Consider the following 18,349-nt stretch of genomic DNA (forward strand, 5'->3'; position numbering starts at 1 on the left):
AAGAGAACCGCACTATAGGGCCAACTGCATTTTGACATTTGAGGCTTTGAATATCTGTAGGGCTGGTCTTGTACTTCAACTTTGCACAGACATTATTTGTATCTGTCAGGACAGATAAACTGTGGTTGAGATATGGGTGGGGAAATCTGCCAATTTTGACTTCTCTCGGTTTCTCATTTTTCCAATCTTAAATTCAGTTCTCTGCATTTCTACATATGTCCTTTAAAAAAAGCCATTGTGAAAATTCATCAGCATTTCAATGTACAAAAGTATGCATATTTTTGCACACAATTTTGCCTATTGCATGCATGTACAAAAGTAATAAAAAATGCAGTGACACCATAAAGACTAAGGGCTACTTCATATATATTCAATTTCAGAAACTCTATACACACAGATGGGACATTGGTGCCTTTATCTATACACAGTGGGTGCCATTATTCCTCCCCTTTCCTGATTGTGTCCAGAAATCACCTAATCTTTTGTCGCTGGAATGGCACACAGGTACAATGACTCATTTCTCTTCCAAGGTGTTATATTGACATTAAGTGGTGTGGCCTTTTTGCTATATATTTTTTCTTCAGCTTTATCACAGGGGCTGGGCTGGGCATGTGGGTATAAGTACAAAGCCTTTGTTCAGTTGTTACAAGTCAAGGAAAGCATAAGACCTGTACTGCCAGGATGAAGCTGTTGATCCTTTTCATGTTTTGCATTTGGCTGGCCAGTGGATTTCACAGGTAAGCACATTTCCTTGGCTTTCTTTTTTCTTCTTTCAAGCAGTAGATGTTGCCCAGTCACAAGGCTTAGCTGTGAGGCTCAATCCTTCAAACGGCAGGACACTTAAAACTAGCGCCCCAAATTTGTTACAGCACACAGACTTCCAACACTGGCACACAAGTGCCCCAAGAATGTGTGGTGAATGATGCTCCAAAGCAAAGGCGCATGGTGATCAAATGTCACACTGTGTGGAGCATTGCTAATGGGATTCACAGAGTGCATAACAATACATGGCAAATAATGACCAACTGCAGAAAACGTATTTGCCACTTCATCTAGGTTGGCTTTCTATTGATATCAGGCAGTAACTATCTCATGGTAACAACAACAAAGCCAGAGGTGAACTCATAAGAAATACGCCATGGACAGAGTTCTAAAGATATGAGCAATAAAAACCATAGAGTTGGTGGCAACTGCTGTATAGTTGTTCCTCATAAGAATGCTTTCCTTAGTTTTTACAGTGCAGCATTACTTACATTTTCTTCCGCTTCCCCTCAGAGTTCCCCTGAGAAGACATAAATCTTTGAGGAAGACTTTGAGGGAACGTGGGCAACTGTCTCAGTTCTGGAAGGCCTACAAGTTGGATATGATCCAGTACACCCAGGACTGCTCGGCTATCCAGGAAGCCAACGAGCCACTCCTCAACTATTTTGATGTAAGTTAAGAGCTGAAGCGGAACCATGAGAAGCAGCAATATGGCAATGACAAAGGAGACAGATGTTGCATTGTTGTTGTTATGTGCGGTTTTTGCATGAAGGACCTTTAGACAAGCTCCCTGTCTCCCACTTCAACCGAATCTATACAAATTCAGAAATTAGATAATATATGGCACCTTGCCATATATCTGCTCTGCAAGCTGTTGGCTTATTCGTTTTCTTTTTGATGGGCCACTTTGAAAAGCAGCTCTGGTCTTAGACAAAGGGTTCTATTCAGTATATGCATATATGTAATGAATCCAATTATTTCTACATTTTACTTCCCTTATGTGGGGAAGAACATAATTATAATTTTATGTACTCCCCACTTCCTCCAAGCAACGAGAAGTTCCAAGGGCAGCACTTATTTTTTTAAAAAAAATAATATTTATTCAAAGTTTAAGAGTTACAGAAAGAAAGAAAGAAAAAGAAAAATACAAAATACAAAAAAATACAACAACAACAAAAAAGAAAATGCACTCGCTTAAAAAAAAAGAAAAAAGAACAGATTAAACCTTTGCATAACTTTCTTCCTTTACTTATTTCCTTGACCTCCTCACACCTCCCATTTTTGTATTCTGGTTCAAATCATTATTTCTGCAAATCCTTCAACCTTATTTTCATTTAAGTAATTTAATTTATTTTAAAAACCACTTTTACTTTATCCAATCTTAACTCTCATCCAAACCTATATATCAATACTTATTCTTAAGACGTTTCTCTAAGGTCGAAAAAGATTCCCTTCCACGAATTTCCCAACTCTCATAAAAAACAAAATAGCAAATTATATTGTATACCCTTTGAGTTCCCAATTTCCATTCCACCCATACCCCCTTCCCGGTTTCAGTCCCCAACATAAGTCCATCAATCTCAAAAGGCCATTAGCCCGGAGATCTTACATCAGAGGCTCTTAAGTCTCTCTCATGTCCCCTCTGCCAGTCTTTTTGATAGTCCTTAGTATTGAAAGCCAAATCTCGGGGAAGCTCCAACCCAACAGCATCCACATTCCTTCCAGCCAAACCTCCGTACTTAAAAGTAAGGCCTATGGGGTATTCCAAATCTTGTTTCATTCTCCTTTCAGATCCAAATGTCCCCAAAGCTCCAACTTCCACCTGAATCAAATTTATAATCCTAGGGTCATCTGATCTCCACGTAAGGAGATTTCTCCATCTTTCACTTTCCAATTCAGGCCAAGCTTCCATCTTCAAAAATTTATTTCCCCTTGTTGCCATCATGTCGGGCCTCAAATTGCAGCTCTCCTTTCGCATCTGCAGGGTTACGGCTCCCCCTTTCTTCTCTTCAGTGACAACATAATTCTCCTTCTCAAATTTCCCTGTTTGTTCAGTTGAATAAAATTCCTGTGCCGAGTTCTTATCAAGTTCAATGATGGTACTCACTCTTGTGTCCAAAGTTGTAACATTTGTAGTCAAAACACCAATTTGACCTTGCAACTTTCCCAAGAGAAAGAATGTCCTATTCAATTCAGACTGGATTTCCTTTCCAACAGCCATTCTCTGCAATATCCCAAAGCTCCCTCTAGGGGAATTTAAGTTTCTTTTTACTCCTTTCAGCACAGATCCAAAAGTCCAGTTAAATTGTAACAGTCCTTCCTTCTTTTCAAAAGCAAGCTTGTAACAAATGTAGACAACAGAAACAAAGTCCTCTTTTTGCGTCTTGACAGCTAGCTTGACAGCTGTCAAATTGTTCTATACTTCATCAACGGGCTCTCACGGACCACTCCCGGGTCCGGGGGTGTGTGTGGCACATCAATTCCCAAATTTAATTCTTTTCCTGCAGGCTCCCCTGCTTCCAGATAGAATTTCTTATAGTGTCAATCCGTAGAATTAAAGTCCTTTACAGAAAAAAAGAAAAAAATCTCTCCACGACCTTAGTTGACAGGTTCTTTGCTTTAAATTATTTACAGAAAGGGGAGGCGGACTTCCTGTTTGGACCTTCCCCGATCGTGCCGAATTTAAGAATATTTTTTTAAAAATCCAATTTCCGTACTACTCACGGGTTGTTGTTTGAAATCCGAATGTCCACAAAAAGAAGTCAGCGCTCTCCGACAACAGCTGTGCGGCTTCACTCCGCAAAAATAGCAGTCAATTCGAGACACCGCGCCACTCACCCCATGTCACTTCGGAACCCCCGAAAAGGGGTTTCCGTGTGAGTAGGGGGGGGCACTCCTGGTGTGAGACAAATCCCACGTTCCCAGGCTTCCTCCGCCTGGGATTTTTAGAGGGTCTCCGCCTTCGCCGCGGCGGCCAGACCCGATTTTGGCGGAGCGGGTTCCTCTGAGTCAGAGGAATTCCGCCATTGCCGATGGCGCTAACCCGGAAGTCCCCCTCCAAGGGCAGCACTTAACCCAGCTTTGGTTTCCTTTGGAGGAGAGATCACTGGAGACTTAAGGCATTTACAAATGTACAAGTTCAGCACAGGAGGAAGTAAAGCACAGCTACAAGCAGGAAATCCACTGCTGCATATCAGATCACAAACCCCACCCGGATACCATCTAATTCTGTGCCTCTCTTTCAGTCCCGCCAGACTGGTGTTCTTGCCGCTCCTCTAGTATATTCTGCAACATGTCCCTAGTGCAATAATAGTGCATTAGTGATGGATTTATACTGGATTTGTAGCTTTGTTAGCTATTCTGCGATGCTTCCCCAATGTTGTTGCATTATTGCTATCTGAAGGGGCATTGTGGGGAAAGAATCACATTCTTTCCACCAATAAGATGTTCTAGTTAGAAAGCTGGGATGGTATATCACATTAGCTGTGTACTTCTAGGTCAAGATACAGAGCTAAAGTTCAGGTCTCTTTTTCGAAGTCCCTAATTCCATATGTCTGTGCAAAGGGGCATATTGTAAATGCTGAATGGGCAAAGGTTGGGAAAGGCTTCTGCTTTTCTGTGGCTGTGCTGAGTATTTCTCCATCACAATACCTGGAAAAGAAATATTGTTTTTTTCCTTTCTGCTAGGTAGAATATTTTGGACGGATCTCCATCGGGAATCCTCCTCGGAATTTCACTGTGCTCTTTGACACAGGTTCCTCCAACCTCTGGGTGCCATCCGTTTACTGTGTCAGCAAAGCTTGCGGTATGGATGGGGGTGGGAGGAGAGGAATGGGCTGTGGGTGGACTTTGGTTGTGTTTAAAGAGTAAATTCACTATAAGCTGCAAAAAAAGTGATATATAAGGGTCAGCTCCCTGAGGCAAAGGCAGTGGTCAGGTTCCTTGGTTACAAAGCGCTTTGTATCCTGATGTACGAATCACATCTTGATTTTACATATCATGGAGACCCATGAAGAACCCACTTTAAACTGTGCTCTGTGCAAACTGTTACCATGCAGTTCAGAGGTGGTGAACCTCAGGCCTTCCAGAGCTCTCTTATCTTGCCCTCAGGGGACACCCCTGCTCCACACCCATCCTCGAGTGCTTTGCCCAGCCAGAACTTGTTTCTGAATTGTGATCAGGCCTCTTGCTTGCCTGGTTGGAGGGATGTCTGTGTAAACCTCTGCTTTGCATGGAGCTGACTGTACAGAGATAAGACTCCCTTGTTTCTCCACCTGCTTCTTCACCTCTGCCCACCTGCCACTGGCATATGGCCCCTGAAAGATTGCTTATGAGGAAATGTGGCCCTCAGGGCAAGCTGTGTTGGATGGAAAGCTTTAATAAAACCTTATTTTAAAAACACACACACTCAGGCCCTTCATCATAGGGTCAGGCAATTCCCCCTACACCTCCCACCGATCTTTCCATATGGCTGTTTGTGGTAACTTGATACTTGGATATAGATCACATCACATCATGGCTTCTGTGTGATACAAAGTAAAGTGGGCTCCGTCTGGTGGCTGCGATATGTAAGCTGTACTTTATCCCATCTGTAAAATGGGAGTCAAATTATCTTCCTCCCCTGCTGATTGTGTTGCAAGTTACTCTCTTGTGATTGGAAAGTGTTTACTATAAAATGAATATGAGCACAGGAAGAATCTGTTGTAAAGAAGGGGAAAAAGAGGAACAGTCCAGAGGGGAAATGATTAGCCATGGAAATCTTGTGTTAAGTCTTACTTCTTCTTGCTTGTCAGGGTGTGATCATGATTTCACCACAGGGAGGCGCATTTACTATGATAAATGACGAAAAAAAGAATACATTCAGACAGATTCCCTGAGGAATGGTGATAGGAAAAAGCAGCTTGGGGTGATTTTTCTAAGTAAAAAATTATTGTGTAAATAAGCGAGGCGCTGGAAGAATTGTCGAATAGTGAATGCAAAATAATTGACTGTCGTCTTCTGCATGTTAACTCAGGAGTAAGTCTTGCTGTGTTCAGTGAGACCAAGGTCGTTTCCACACAGCAATTTTTGGGGGAAATGGTGCTGCATAAAAGTTCCATATTGTTCCTCATATGCCTGTTATGGAGTGCCATATTTTATTCCTGCAGTGTTCTCACAATTCCCCCCCCCTTAAAAAAACCCCACAGCTACACACTCCAGGTATCAGCCATCACAATCCAGCACCTACAGCGAAGTGGGGACTGCTTTTTCCATTCAATATGGCACAGGTAGCTTGACGGGAATAATTGGAATGGATCAAGTGACTGTGAGTAGAAGACCCACTTCTTTCTTTTATGCTTCTCAAAGCCTTCTTATCATATCCTGTTCTCCTTTGAGATGATGAAGTGTTACCATACTGGATAGCTCAGTTGGTTAGACCATGGTGCTGATAACACCAAGGTTGCAGGTTCGATCCCTGTATGGACCAGCTGCATATTCCAGCATTGCAGGGGGTTGGACTAGATGATCCTCAGGGTCCCTTCCAACTCTACAGTTCTATGATTCTATGATTCTACCTGGACAAGACAGGACCACACATGAACACCTTTTAGGGGCAGAGGGCATCCTTGTTTTTCTCAGGGTTTCAAGTCCAGAACTCTTCCTAGCTCCAAAAGACCTGATCTTAGAAGATGCTCAGCACTCCTAGTTCATATAAATCAGGATGTTCAAAGAAAATTACTACTATGTCTTGGGCCTTAAGAGATTCTCCTGTAATACTTACTGCATCTTGAGCATATGAAACTGCCTCACATTGATTGAGACTATTAGTCTTTACATCCCAATATGGTATACTTTAAACTGGCACCAGCCCAGAGTGGCTGGGGCAACACAGTCAGATGGGCAGGGTACAATTATTATTATTATTATTATTATTATTATTATTATTATTATTATTAGTCCAAGGCCTTGGTTGAGTCTGTGTAGTCAGGCATCAACTCCAGTCTTTTCTCATGTTTCCTTGTTATATCTTTCATTGTACATAATTTCTGAATTTTAAGTTTGGCTTTAAACTTTTTTTTACTATTGTGTTTTGATATTAACATTGTGTTTTAATTGTTGTAACTAGCCCTAAAACATTAAGATGAATGACAGGTAATAAATTTTAATAATAATAATAATATCCCAAATGTTTCCTTCTCTCTGAACTTTACCTTCTGGGTTTCACCATAACTGGTTTCTTACGTGACCATAGGATGAGAAATAATGTGTAGGACTTCTGCCCTCCAGGTTGAAGGAATCACTGTAGTCAATCAGCAGTTTGCAGAGAGTGTCAGTGAGCCTGGCAACACCTTTCTGGATTCAGAATTTGATGGGATCCTTGGTCTGGCCTACCCATCCCTGGCAGTGGATGGAGTCACCCCCGTCTTTGATAATATGATGGCTCAAAACTTGGTGAACTTGCCAATATTCTCTGTTTACTTGAACAGGTATGAGAACATGACCAACAATACCAGTCACTGGCTTGTCTTTCAAGGCCAGCATCTGCATTAAATAAAATAAATGAAAACTGAGACCAAAAGGCAAGCAGATGGTGACTATTTATACATGCAGAGATTTAAAAGACGCAGGGAATTCATGTGAAATATCAGTGGAGTAAAGTGGAATTACACTGATGGAAAGGCCCACATCAAAGGAAATCCCAATTCTTTTCCAGGAACCCAGATTCTTCTATAGGAGGGGAATTGATCTTTGGTGGCTTTGATCCTTCCCATTTTAGTGGAAACCTCAACTGGATTCCAGTCACTAAACAGGGATACTGGCAGATTCTACTGGATAAGTAAGTGCCTCTAATTTCTTGGTGTTGGAATTCTCTGAAATGACAGCACAGAAAAAGATGGGAAAGTTTGTAGAGAGAAGGCTGTAATGAAAATCAGTAATATGCTTTCCTGACATCAACGTAGGCCAAAATCCAGGGAACTGAGGGCAGTATCCAACTAGCATGCTCTGTCATCACACAAGGATATCTGCTCGTGCAATGGAAATTCCCCACTTCTCTCCCCATGGGTGCCTTGTGCCCTTCCCAAATCTGCTCCGGAGGGTTGGGAGAAACCCCAGAACAGGTGGGGGGAGGGGGGAAGTTCTGTTGTACAAGCAGATATCCTTGCACTGATGGAAAGTGTTATTAGATGCAGAAATTCCAGGCTACCTTCCCCAGTTATGTAAAGGAGGCAACTGCTGCCTGTAGTTTTGAAGCTTAGTAGCTCATTGCTTGGGTGATATCTATTAGAGTCTTGGAATTCCAATATGCAGCCATGGGGGTCCTCCAGTCCAGACTGGGACCATGATGTGGTCCTTTCCCCTGTAACATCCAAAGCTGCCATTAGTCTCCAAAACAGATAAATACAAAAATGGCAGCTTCAGGAGATGATTCTCAATGGGAAAACAGAGCAAGAGAAAGGGTTAAATCCCCTGCATGCCATACTCCTCAGAATACAAAGATGCATTTGAAGCATTATCTTGTTTTATGGATCTTCTGATCTTTACCAGCTGCCCAGGGCCTAGATCAGGGGTCAGCAAACCTTTTCAGCAGGGGGTCAGTCCACTGTCCCCCAGACCTTGTTGAGGGGCAGACTATATTTTTTGGGGGGAGGTGAACAAATTCCTATGCCCCATAAATAACCCAGAGATGCATTTTAAATAAAAGCACACATTCTACTCATGTCAAAACACCAGGCAGGCTTCACAAATAACCCAGAGATGCATTTCAAATAAAAGGACACATTATACTCATGTAAAAACACACTGATTCCCGGATCGTCCGCGGGCCAGATTGAGAAGGCGATTGGGCCGGATCCGGCCCCTGGGCCTTAGTTTGCCTACCCATGGCCTAGATGGATACAGCTGCAAAGAGCGAAAAGCCAAGAGGAAAATGGCAGCCATTAAAAATGAAAAGAGTATTCTGGTCTGTTGGAACATGCCCACGCAGCTCCCGGAATGAGACAAACCTCTCCAGGCATCTTCCTGATGAAGTGCAGCCTGGGACATGCGCACCAGCAACACATATCAAAAGACTATGTGCACGCTCATGGCAGAAACGCTCATAGCAGAAACGACGTGGAGTGTAGGTGTGTGCATTCTAAGTATTTATTAAGCAATATATACAGGACAAAGCAATCATGGCGTCCTTTCACTTTTTCTCCAAAAGAGAGAGAGTAAAGAAGTACAAAAGAACAGTACAAATGGAAGAGATAAGACTGGCTTCCGTTCTCACACTTTCCAAGCCTGGAAAGTAAGCACAGACATGTGATATAGCAGTCACACATCCAGGAAAAGAGTATTCTGGTCAGGTTACCATATAATAAGATGGGCAATAAGGGCAGCAATGCAGTTCTGCTGGAGCAGCAACCATCCACACCCTTTATTCAGGGCTGATTTCATTGTCCTTCTTTTCAGTATCCAGGTGGGTGGAACAATTGAATTTTGTGCAGAAGGATGCCAAGCTATAGTGGACACAGGGACTTCTCTCATCACAGGTCCTTCTAAAGATATAAAGCGAATGCAGACATTAATTGGAGCAGTACCTATGGATGGGGAGGTAGGTTCTGATTTGGAAAAGAAACTCACCACAGCATCTCAGATGGAGTGGCACACATCTAGGGCAAGCTCTATACTTTTCTCTTTGCACTTCTGTTTTACTTTTTGCTGGTTTTAGGGCCTCCTGGTCCTCCTTTGCTTTTCCTCCTTCATCATTAGGGATTGGGAGTTTGGGATTTGGCCCAGTTCACATTTAAAGGTGAATTGACCTGATTGGCACCTTCCAAAAGAGCATGAATCAGAAACACAGGCATCCTTTTTTGAATTCACACTTCTCTGAATTTTGCAATGCAGTTTTGCGACCTCATGTTATATATCGTCCCCCCTTGAGAATGCTGCGGGTTACGAACTCTGCTAACCTAGAAGTAGATGCTCCCGGTTGCAACCTTTGCCCCGGATGCAAGCGGAAGTCACGCACTGGCAGGATGGCAGCAGCGGGAGGCTCCATTACCGAAAGCAAGCCTCATATTACGAGTGGTTTCAGGTTACAAATGGACCTCCGGAATGGATTAAGTTCGTAACCAGAGGTATCACTGTAATGTGTATGAAAATGCACATACTAGTATAAAGTGTGCTTATAAATGCATCTATTAGTGAAAATAACATGCAAAGATGCATGATATTGGGGGAAACTGCTTTGCAAAAATATATATCTTAAACAAATTACACAGAAAAATGTGTATGTTGGGGGAAATCCTCACTAAAATCTTGATGGCTTTTCATGAGGGCTAATTAATTTGTTATTGTTTGTTTGCAAACTGAGAGAAGCTGAAATTGACTGATCTGCCCATCCGTATTAATACCCATCTAGGTGTTTTTTGTTGTTGTTTACTTTGTACTGCATTTGACATGCCACTTTAAGTACTCATAAGGGGCCCCTGACCATTAGGTCCAGTCATGACCGACTCTGGGGTTGCGGCGCGCATCTCGCTTTATTGGCCGAGGGAGCCGGTGTTTGTCCACAGACAGCGGCTCATGTGGCCAGCATGACTAAGCCGCTTCTGGCAAACCAGAGCAGCACATGGAAATGCCATTTACCTTCCCACAGGAGCAGTACCTATTTATCTACTTGCACCTGGCGTGCTTTTGAACTGCTAGGTTGGCAGGAGCAGGGACCAAACAATGGGAGCTCACCTCGTCACGGGGATTCGAACTGCTGGCCTTCTGATTGGCAAGTCCTAGGCTCTGTGGTTTAACCCACAGCGCCACCCGCGTCAAGTACTCATAAGTGTCTGCTAAATACAGTTTCCAAGTGAGGGTCTTTTTTTGGAGGAAGGAGATGGTTTTTGCGGGTGAGTTCTCTGAAATGACAGCCCAGATGAATTTAGGAAGTTCTTTGGGAGAAAGCTGTCATGAAAAGCAGTCAGATGCTTGAAATTGAAAATGGCCAAAACCCAGGGAATCATGCAGCTTGGTCTAATATTTCACAGCTGAAAAGAGGGATATGCTTGTAACCCCCTAATTCTCATATTGTGGATCACTTCATGAGCCTCATTCCTCCACTGCCACATGCTGCTGAAATACAGATGGGGAGAAAGGGGGATGTGTAACCTTTTCACTGACAGCTGTTTTTTCTGCTATAACTCATTACTTCCAAGCTTTTTTTCCCCTTATGCGGTTTGAAATGCATATTTATGAGGCAATGCCTTTACATGCACATACCTTTAAATGACCCAGTGCAAGAAAGAATGCATCCAGTTGTTTCTTTTCCTGTATGTAGACTTCCCTTCCCCAAATTGCATAGGTGGGTTCTTTCGTTGGTTGGTTTTACCTCAAAAATCTGTATTTGGACCATTGCAAGCATCTCCATTGTTTTGCAGTATGCCATGGAATGCAGCAACCTGAACGTAATGCCTACCGTTACTTTCACAATCAATGGGATCCCTTACACTCTTTCCCCAGAGGCCTACGCCCTCCAGGTAACTCCTCTTTCTCTTGGGTCCTCTTCTGCAAGAAAAGAATGCCTGACGTTTGTGAGGAAGTATGGGCTAGTTTTGTGAGATCTTTCTTTAGCTCCACATTGAGGAAAGAGGCATGAGAACAGTTCTTCTTTTGGAATAATAGTTTCCTCGTTAAGAAACTTTTCCATGAACTCAGATTCAGCAAAGTCTGTACAGGGATCATGCGTCAGAGAGGTCAAAACAAAACAAAACTGTGGCAGAACTCCTAGGGCTGCATAGCTTGGATTGTGTAATGACAATTGGTTACCTATTAACCCTCTTTAATTGAACTCTGCAATCAAAACAGTTTAAGAAGGGACAAAAGGGCCACAGCTTCCATGCATGCTTGTTACTTATATGTCAAGGGGGAATTTTAATCTGTACAAGTAAATGATGATACATAATAATTCACAAGGTGTGGGCATGTGCACACACAATTAAGAGTGTGTGTTTGTGGCAAGGTGCCCTTGCCATTGAAAGGATGCATAAGGAAGATTGAGTTTGGAAGGCAACCCTAACTCCCTTTGGATCCTTTTATCAGTGATAGGGAAACCCCCTTCCTAGTGAAAGGATACCAGGAGGAGCGTGATTGGCCTGAAGGGTGTCAGAGGACACAGCATGCATTCTCTGAGTCCAGCTGCCTCACTTCTCTCTAGCTTAGGTAAATGAAATACAGCAAAACAAGTAGAACCCAAACTGAAGGAAAGAAAGCTCCAGGCAACTTACTTTCCTTTATCCTGTCTAACTCCCAACCCATGAGCATGAGGACCTTGTGGGTTGTGTTGCAGATAGGAACCAGAAACTACCAGTAGGGTTTCAAACTGGCCATCAGGATTTGTCCTTGCCTTGTGGTGCTCTCAGTGCTTCCACTTTATTTGCCTTTTAAAAATATAAAATGGTAAATACAGCCTGTAGCAAAGCATTTTCAGTTCAATGGATGAAACTCCTATTCTGTGTACAGAATGTTGGCATCCTGGATTGGGAATGATTTGCTCCCTGATAAATTAATATTGTTTGCCCTCACATCTATAAATGTTTCTTTCTCCATTAGGAGAATAGCGATGGGATGCCACTCTGCACCAGCGGATTCCAGGGCTTAGACATGCAACCCCCAGCTGGACCGCTCTGGATTCTGGGCGATGTTTTCATTGGCCAGTACTACTCTGTCTTTGACCGTGGAAATAACAGAGTGGGGTTGGCTCCTGCTGTCCTGTAAGATGCTTGGGAAGTATGGGAGTCAACGCACCAGGCTCTATTATGTCACTTGAAGGTTTTCTTTTCTATTTTTGAACAAACACTTTGATCAATACTAGATTCAGATTCTCATGTCACAATCACTGATTGACGTGTTCGCATGAGATTCCCGTTCCCTTCCTTCTCATGCAACAAAGAGAAAATGAGACTGTGCCCTTAATTACTTAAATTGGCATGCCTTTTTGCTTTGCTGTTGTTCTTCGGATTTGTTACTGTAAAAGAAAATGTGGAGGCAGGTAGTTAATTTTTAACTGGCAGCATTGTGTTCATTACATTGTAAGTTCTTGAACTGTTCATATCACTTTTTTAATATTTCAAAAGGCACCTTATAGTAAAGTTTTCACAATATGCAACTGTTTTTAAATTTATACAGATAAACAAAAGACAGGGGATTAATTAACAATTCTTTAATCAATGGAGTCCCCTTATAAAGTGCTTTCTGTCTTCCTGAAATAGTACTTGGTTCCTGCAATGCTGATGTTATCTAGGTGTTTTTCTGGAAAGGAAGAATAATACAGGGCTAGATGAAGTATCACAATTCAACACCTAATTGAAATGGGTTGCATTCACTGTAGCACTAAGGAGAACATTCCATAAGTTCAAAGATTTCTTCTTGGGCAGTGGAATGTTCTCCTCCTCTTCTCCCTCTTAATCTGCACCTTCTAAATTTATTTTGGGAATTCCCCCAATTCCTCCAAAGCAGATTTGGGGGTGGTGTGTTCTGGGCTGAAGGGGAAGAAGATGGGGCAAAGTCCTGCTGTGCTAGCACTAATATTTGCACTGCTGGAAAAAATGTAGTTGAATACCAACAGATGGTTTTTAATTTTGCTACATGGCAAGGAACAACTGGTCAACATCAGTGTTTCTAACTTGGACTTTTGAGAAATACTTTGGCTTCTATAAACATTTTATTTACATACATACATACATTGATATCCTGCCTATCTTCTCTCATGGGACCCAAGGTGGCATTCATGTGGTTCACGGGCAGTCACCCATTCAGATACAGACCATCTCCTTATTTGGAAGTAACATGTCAGGCCCAGACCAGTTACTGGTGTTGCTGCTTCAGATTCTGCTATGATTATAATGACTTTAATGTTTTAGTTAAAATACTGTGGTTTTTTCATTATTGAATTTGGTTGGGGCCACCGTATTTGCTCTGCAGGTAATGAACTTAACAAATAAACGAATAAAATTGCCAAGAAGAATTTCGTAGCAGTTTTATTGTAATTTAACTTGCGTCTTAGCATATCTTTAAAACATCTGATGACAGCAAGGTATGTTGGCCTAAATATAAAAGAATTGCTTGCTTGATTATTTACTTCATAACATTTCTACACCACTTGATCTTAAATTAAAATTCCAAGTGGTTTACAAAAAAATATGTTTAAAAATGCTAATGTTCTTCAAGGGGCTAACTAGCACCCAGGATTGAAGAATGCTATTTCTCACATTTCAAAGGCAGAAGAAAGATAAGATGGGAATTTACTGTTATATTGCAGGATGATATGCAGGAAAGATGTAAGATGTAAGAGTTTTGACACCTAATTGCTTAATAATAGGAACAACAAATGGGCTTTAAAAAAAATTAGGCACTTAAAATGAAGAAAGCTTGTGAATGAGGACTTCTAGCTCAGATCTAAATGCTGATCTACTATTTTGCATCTGACTCTAGCAGGTGGACTTGGAGGGCGTTAATATATTTACTAGTGTGCGCACCCCTGATTTATACAACAACTCCTAAGAGTTTGGTCTGATGCTAAAGTCAAGGATTACTCTTGTGTTAAGAAAGTGTACATGACACAAAAGCAGGACACATCTTGGGAATATCACAGAAGGCAGCAGATAAGGAACTAAGGCCCGATAGATATGAAGCTGAATGTGTAGCCTGCACTTTTGCCTTTGATTCTATTTAACTACAGGCATTTCCTTTCCTTTGAAATTGGGACCAGAGGAAAGGCAGGCTTATTGTTCCCCTGATAACCCTATCAGGTTGAAAATCCACCTCACCGACTCCCATGACAATGAGGTATACAGAAAGCTTCTGTTCATGACATGACAGGCTTGGAACACCAATCCTTATTTAAAGAGATTTTGGGTGGCATTTGACTAAATTTTATTCAGAGCAGACCTATTGAAATTAACATGATTAAATTAGGCCCATTAGTTTCAAGGTCTGCTATGAGTAAAACTTAACTGACTGCTACCCTTTTATTGTTGCACATCATTATGAGGCTATATTTAATTTTCCCAAAGGATTCCTTTTCCAGAAATGGATCAACATAAGGCTCAGATCTCAATACTTTCAAGGACCACATGTCCAGGATTCAACTGAAATACTATCCGTATAGCACTTCCACCCGATGCCTCACCCCCATCAGTGTACTGCCAGGCACTGTACTCATCTTCTCTTTGTTATCTTCACCAAATGTTTTGTGCAGATACCTGCTCACACATGGTCTACCCCTTTAAAGACTGCAGTTCAGTTTCTGGGTGTACTTGAAAAATCATCCTTAAGCAAACTGAACTGCAACCTTCTGTGAGTTCTGCTCCAATGGACAGGTACACTGTGTGCTCACATGAGCAGTTAAATACACAAGAGAGGAGCAGCTGGGGCCCTTCTATGCTACATAGAATTTTGGAGTGCACCTCTCCAGTAAAGGCAGTGCCAGCACTTGAGAGAGCAAAGCGTCTTTGGCTCATCCATGCTCCTGGGAGTGGGAGCAGGTCATCTGTCCCTAACAACATATGGGAGGAAGAACAGTTATTACAGAGATAGCCCCACACAGAGTACATTGCAGTAGTCCAAGCAGGAGATAACCAGGGCATGTACAACTCTAGTGAGACAGTCTGCAGCCCCGTAGGGTCTCAGCCTGCGTACCAGATGGAGCTGGTAGAAAGCTGCCCTGGACACAGAATTAACCTGTACCTCCATGGACAGATGTGAGTCCAAAATGACTCACAGGCTGCACACCTGGTCCTTTAGTGGCACAGTTACACCATTTGGGAACAGGGAGTCCCCCACAGCTGCCCGTCCTCTGTCCCCCAGAAACAATAACTTCTATCTTGTCAGGATTCAACCTCAATCCATTAGCCGCCATCCATCCTTCCACTGCCTCTAGACACACAGGACATTCACTGCCTTCACTGGGAAGTGAAGCTGCATGTTACTGGGAAACAGAAGTGAGTTTATTGCAAATCACTTCTGCTTCTGTCCTTAAGAGAATCAGAAGCTCAAAGAGGAAGTGAGATTGAAGGCTTTCATGACTCTTCAGTAATCCTCACATCAAAACATATAACTACTGTGATTCACAGCTGCAATCTGCCTCTTCAGCAACCTATAGCAGAACATGTGATTTCATAGTCAAAGAGCCAATTCAGAAGTTTTTTAAAAAACACACACCTAGATAACAATGGTAAAGAGGTGATGGGTTTTGTTTCAGTTTTTTCTTTGTTTCAACACTTTATTTCAAAAACTCTGTACAGGGGTGCTAGGCCAGATTCCAGCTGTCTGATACACTAGGAAGTTTAACAAGCAATGTCCCCCACCTACATTCTGAAGTGGTACAGTCAAGGAAGGTCTGTAACATGTTTCTTCTGCATGTTTGTATCAGCTCATAACCCATATACATAATACCACTGATATCTCCTTCAGCATAATACTTTTCAAAGGAAGAAATCTACATGTTTACCTGCCTGCAAGTTATCAATGCAGATGCAGTATATATATAATTATTTTTATACTGCTCTCCCTTTTAAAAATATAACTAAAATGCAACAGATATAGAAATGGGGTGAGCTGAACGTAAGACTGGAAAACTGAGGGAAAACTGAAAGTGACTGATTTGTTCACCATGTCTCTCTGAAATCTTGGAGAGCGGCTGCCAATCAGTATAAACCAATCTTTCCTAACCTGCTCCAGATGTTGTCACACTATAACTCCCATCATCCCTGGCCATTCATTAGCCATGCTGACATGGTCTGAGGGGAGTTGGAGTCCAGGGTAGGGAAAGCTGATGCAGACAATAATGATCCGGCCATGCCAGTTATCTGATTCAATATAAGGGAGCTTCCTGTTCCCACGTGTTCAAATAACAAATTAAATTTAGTTGTAATTCCTGCAAGAAACCCTGGCAGTAAAAGCAAAGCAATTTATGAGTCAGAACTGCAAAATCATAAGATCCCATCACTCCCATCAGCCCTAGCCAACAGGGTGAATGGTCAGGGAGAATGGGAGCTTTAGTCCACAACACCTAGAGAGCCATAGGAAATCAGTTCCTGATCAACATTCAGTATACTACTCTTTTAACATCCTATATTGAGTTCATCATCAATAAAATGGAAACCAAACCTCAGCCTTGTCTCAGGTATTTTAAGGACAAATACAATCCAAATTAGGTTCCCAGAAGCAGTATCATTAAAAAGCCAGATGAGCTTATAGATAGAAATATTTGTTTTAGACGTCTTGTGAATTTTAGGCCAATCTTATGATTTTGCAGTTCTGACTCATAAATTGCTTTGCTTTTACTGCCGGGGTTTCTTGGTATGAGAGTCACATGCCGGCACTATGCTTACTTTACTCTTTATTTCCCCAGAAGCTGAAAGTCAATAAACAACCAAATCTACTTTGCTGTGTCTCCCAAAGATTGTGTCATTGTAATTCATAATCAGGAAAACTTCTGCAGGCCCATGCTGATTGAGCAAGACAGCTATAAAAGCAAATGTAATCAGGAAGTTGAAGGATTCAACAAGAAGCAAATTTATTGACAGCTGTGTGTGACAGAGATATTCCCCCAGCCTGCTAACTGGAAGATCTGTAGAAAAGATTATTTGCATTGCTTATTGAAGAATGGGAAGAATCTTTTTTCCTACAATTTTATAGCAACACTTCAGGTATTCATCACCCAATCCTCAGAGGTCATGTGTTCAATGTTTCTGTCCTCGAATCAATTTCCAGGTAAAGGAAGTTGGCAAAATATGTATGTAAATAAAAGACAGTTTCCCAAAGGTTCACAACTATGGGAGAGGGGTTTTGGAACATGGTAGGAACTTCTCAGGTGTAGAGGAATCTGTTAGTAATCAAGTGCCTCTGGCATGAAGCCAGTCCCTTTTTCAGTAAGCACTGAAGTAGATACCTGCAGAACTTGTTTGTTATCTACTGTTGTTAGAATCTGTGTTTATGGCTGCCAACCAACCAAAAAATGTGCAGAAATCAGCAGATGGAGCTTTTTGTGGCACGGAGCTAAACGTGACCATCTTGTTGCTTAGTCCGTTTCCTACATCACTGAAGAACCACATTGGTTCTCATATGGGCTAATACCTCAGTATCAGACCTATGAGAATGCTCCTGTTCTTCTTAAGTTATGCAGAATTAACAGGACTGGAACAAAATGTACACTGCAAGAGAGCAGTATTTTGGGAGAAAGGGAGTAACAGCGGCAAAAACAGAGTGAAAGGGATTTCTCCTCTTCCCAAATGTCAAGCCGATCCAGTGCCTCCTGGTGCCACCTTCAGGGGGAAGAGCCATAGCTCAGTGGCAAAGCTCATGCTTTGCATTCATAAAGTCCCAGTTGAGTTCCTGTCACATACAGACAGGATAGATCCAGGCTGCCAGTCAGTGTGGGCGAGGATGAACTAAGCAGAACAGTTAGCATCCTATGGTCCTGTGGCCATTGGGGTTATCAGCTACTTAATAAAGCAAAACAAAAAAAGCAGGTCTGGCAATGGTGGAAACTGTAAACGAGCTCTCTTCTGAAAATTAGGAAATGCAACGCTAGAGTGTCAGGGCAGGAGTCAGACACACACCGCTCAAAAGA

General features: G+C 42.1%; 1 protein-coding gene and 1 long non-coding RNA gene across 2 annotated transcripts; one reads left to right on the forward strand and one right to left on the reverse strand.

Annotated features, from left to right (window-relative positions):
* The first annotated feature begins 655 nt into the window (after nucleotides 1-655).
* Nucleotides 656-13,741, forward strand: CTSE (cathepsin E). Its single transcript, XM_079982474.1, has 9 exons — nucleotides 656-737; nucleotides 1,276-1,432; nucleotides 4,450-4,567; nucleotides 5,949-6,067; nucleotides 7,030-7,229; nucleotides 7,457-7,579; nucleotides 9,196-9,337; nucleotides 11,157-11,255; nucleotides 12,328-13,741. Exons 1-9 carry the CDS (start codon nucleotides 682-684, stop codon nucleotides 12,490-12,492), a joined length of 1,179 nt encoding a protein of 392 aa, XP_079838600.1. The 5' UTR covers nucleotides 656-681; the 3' UTR covers nucleotides 12,493-13,741.
* On the reverse strand, nucleotides 9,170-11,150 carry LOC307219350. The gene is made up of 3 exons (XR_013840377.1): nucleotides 10,999-11,150; nucleotides 9,367-9,556; nucleotides 9,170-9,281 (listed from the first exon to the last, which is right to left on the reverse strand). It is a non-coding gene; the product is annotated as an uncharacterized lncRNA (long non-coding RNA).
* Nucleotides 13,742-18,349: the final 4,608 nt, after the last annotated feature.

The sequence above is a fragment of the Podarcis cretensis genome (assembly GCF_951804945.1).
Source record: "Podarcis cretensis genome assembly, chromosome: 6".
In the NCBI taxonomy this organism is placed as follows: Eukaryota; Metazoa; Chordata; class Lepidosauria; order Squamata; family Lacertidae; genus Podarcis; species Podarcis cretensis.

Bases quoted from the DNA above. Each gene is read 5' to 3' on its own strand.
- CTSE (XM_079982474.1), top strand. From the start codon at position 682: ATGAAGCTGTTGATCCTTTTCATGTTTTGCATTTGGCTGGCCAGTGGA. The intron at 738-1,275 runs GTAAGCACATTT...GCTTCCCCTCAG, and splicing joins CTGGCCAGTGGATTTCACAG to AGTTCCCCTGAGAAGACATA. The intron at 9,338-11,156 runs GTAGGTTCTGAT...ATTGTTTTGCAG, and splicing joins CAGTACCTATGGATGGGGAG to TATGCCATGGAATGCAGCAA.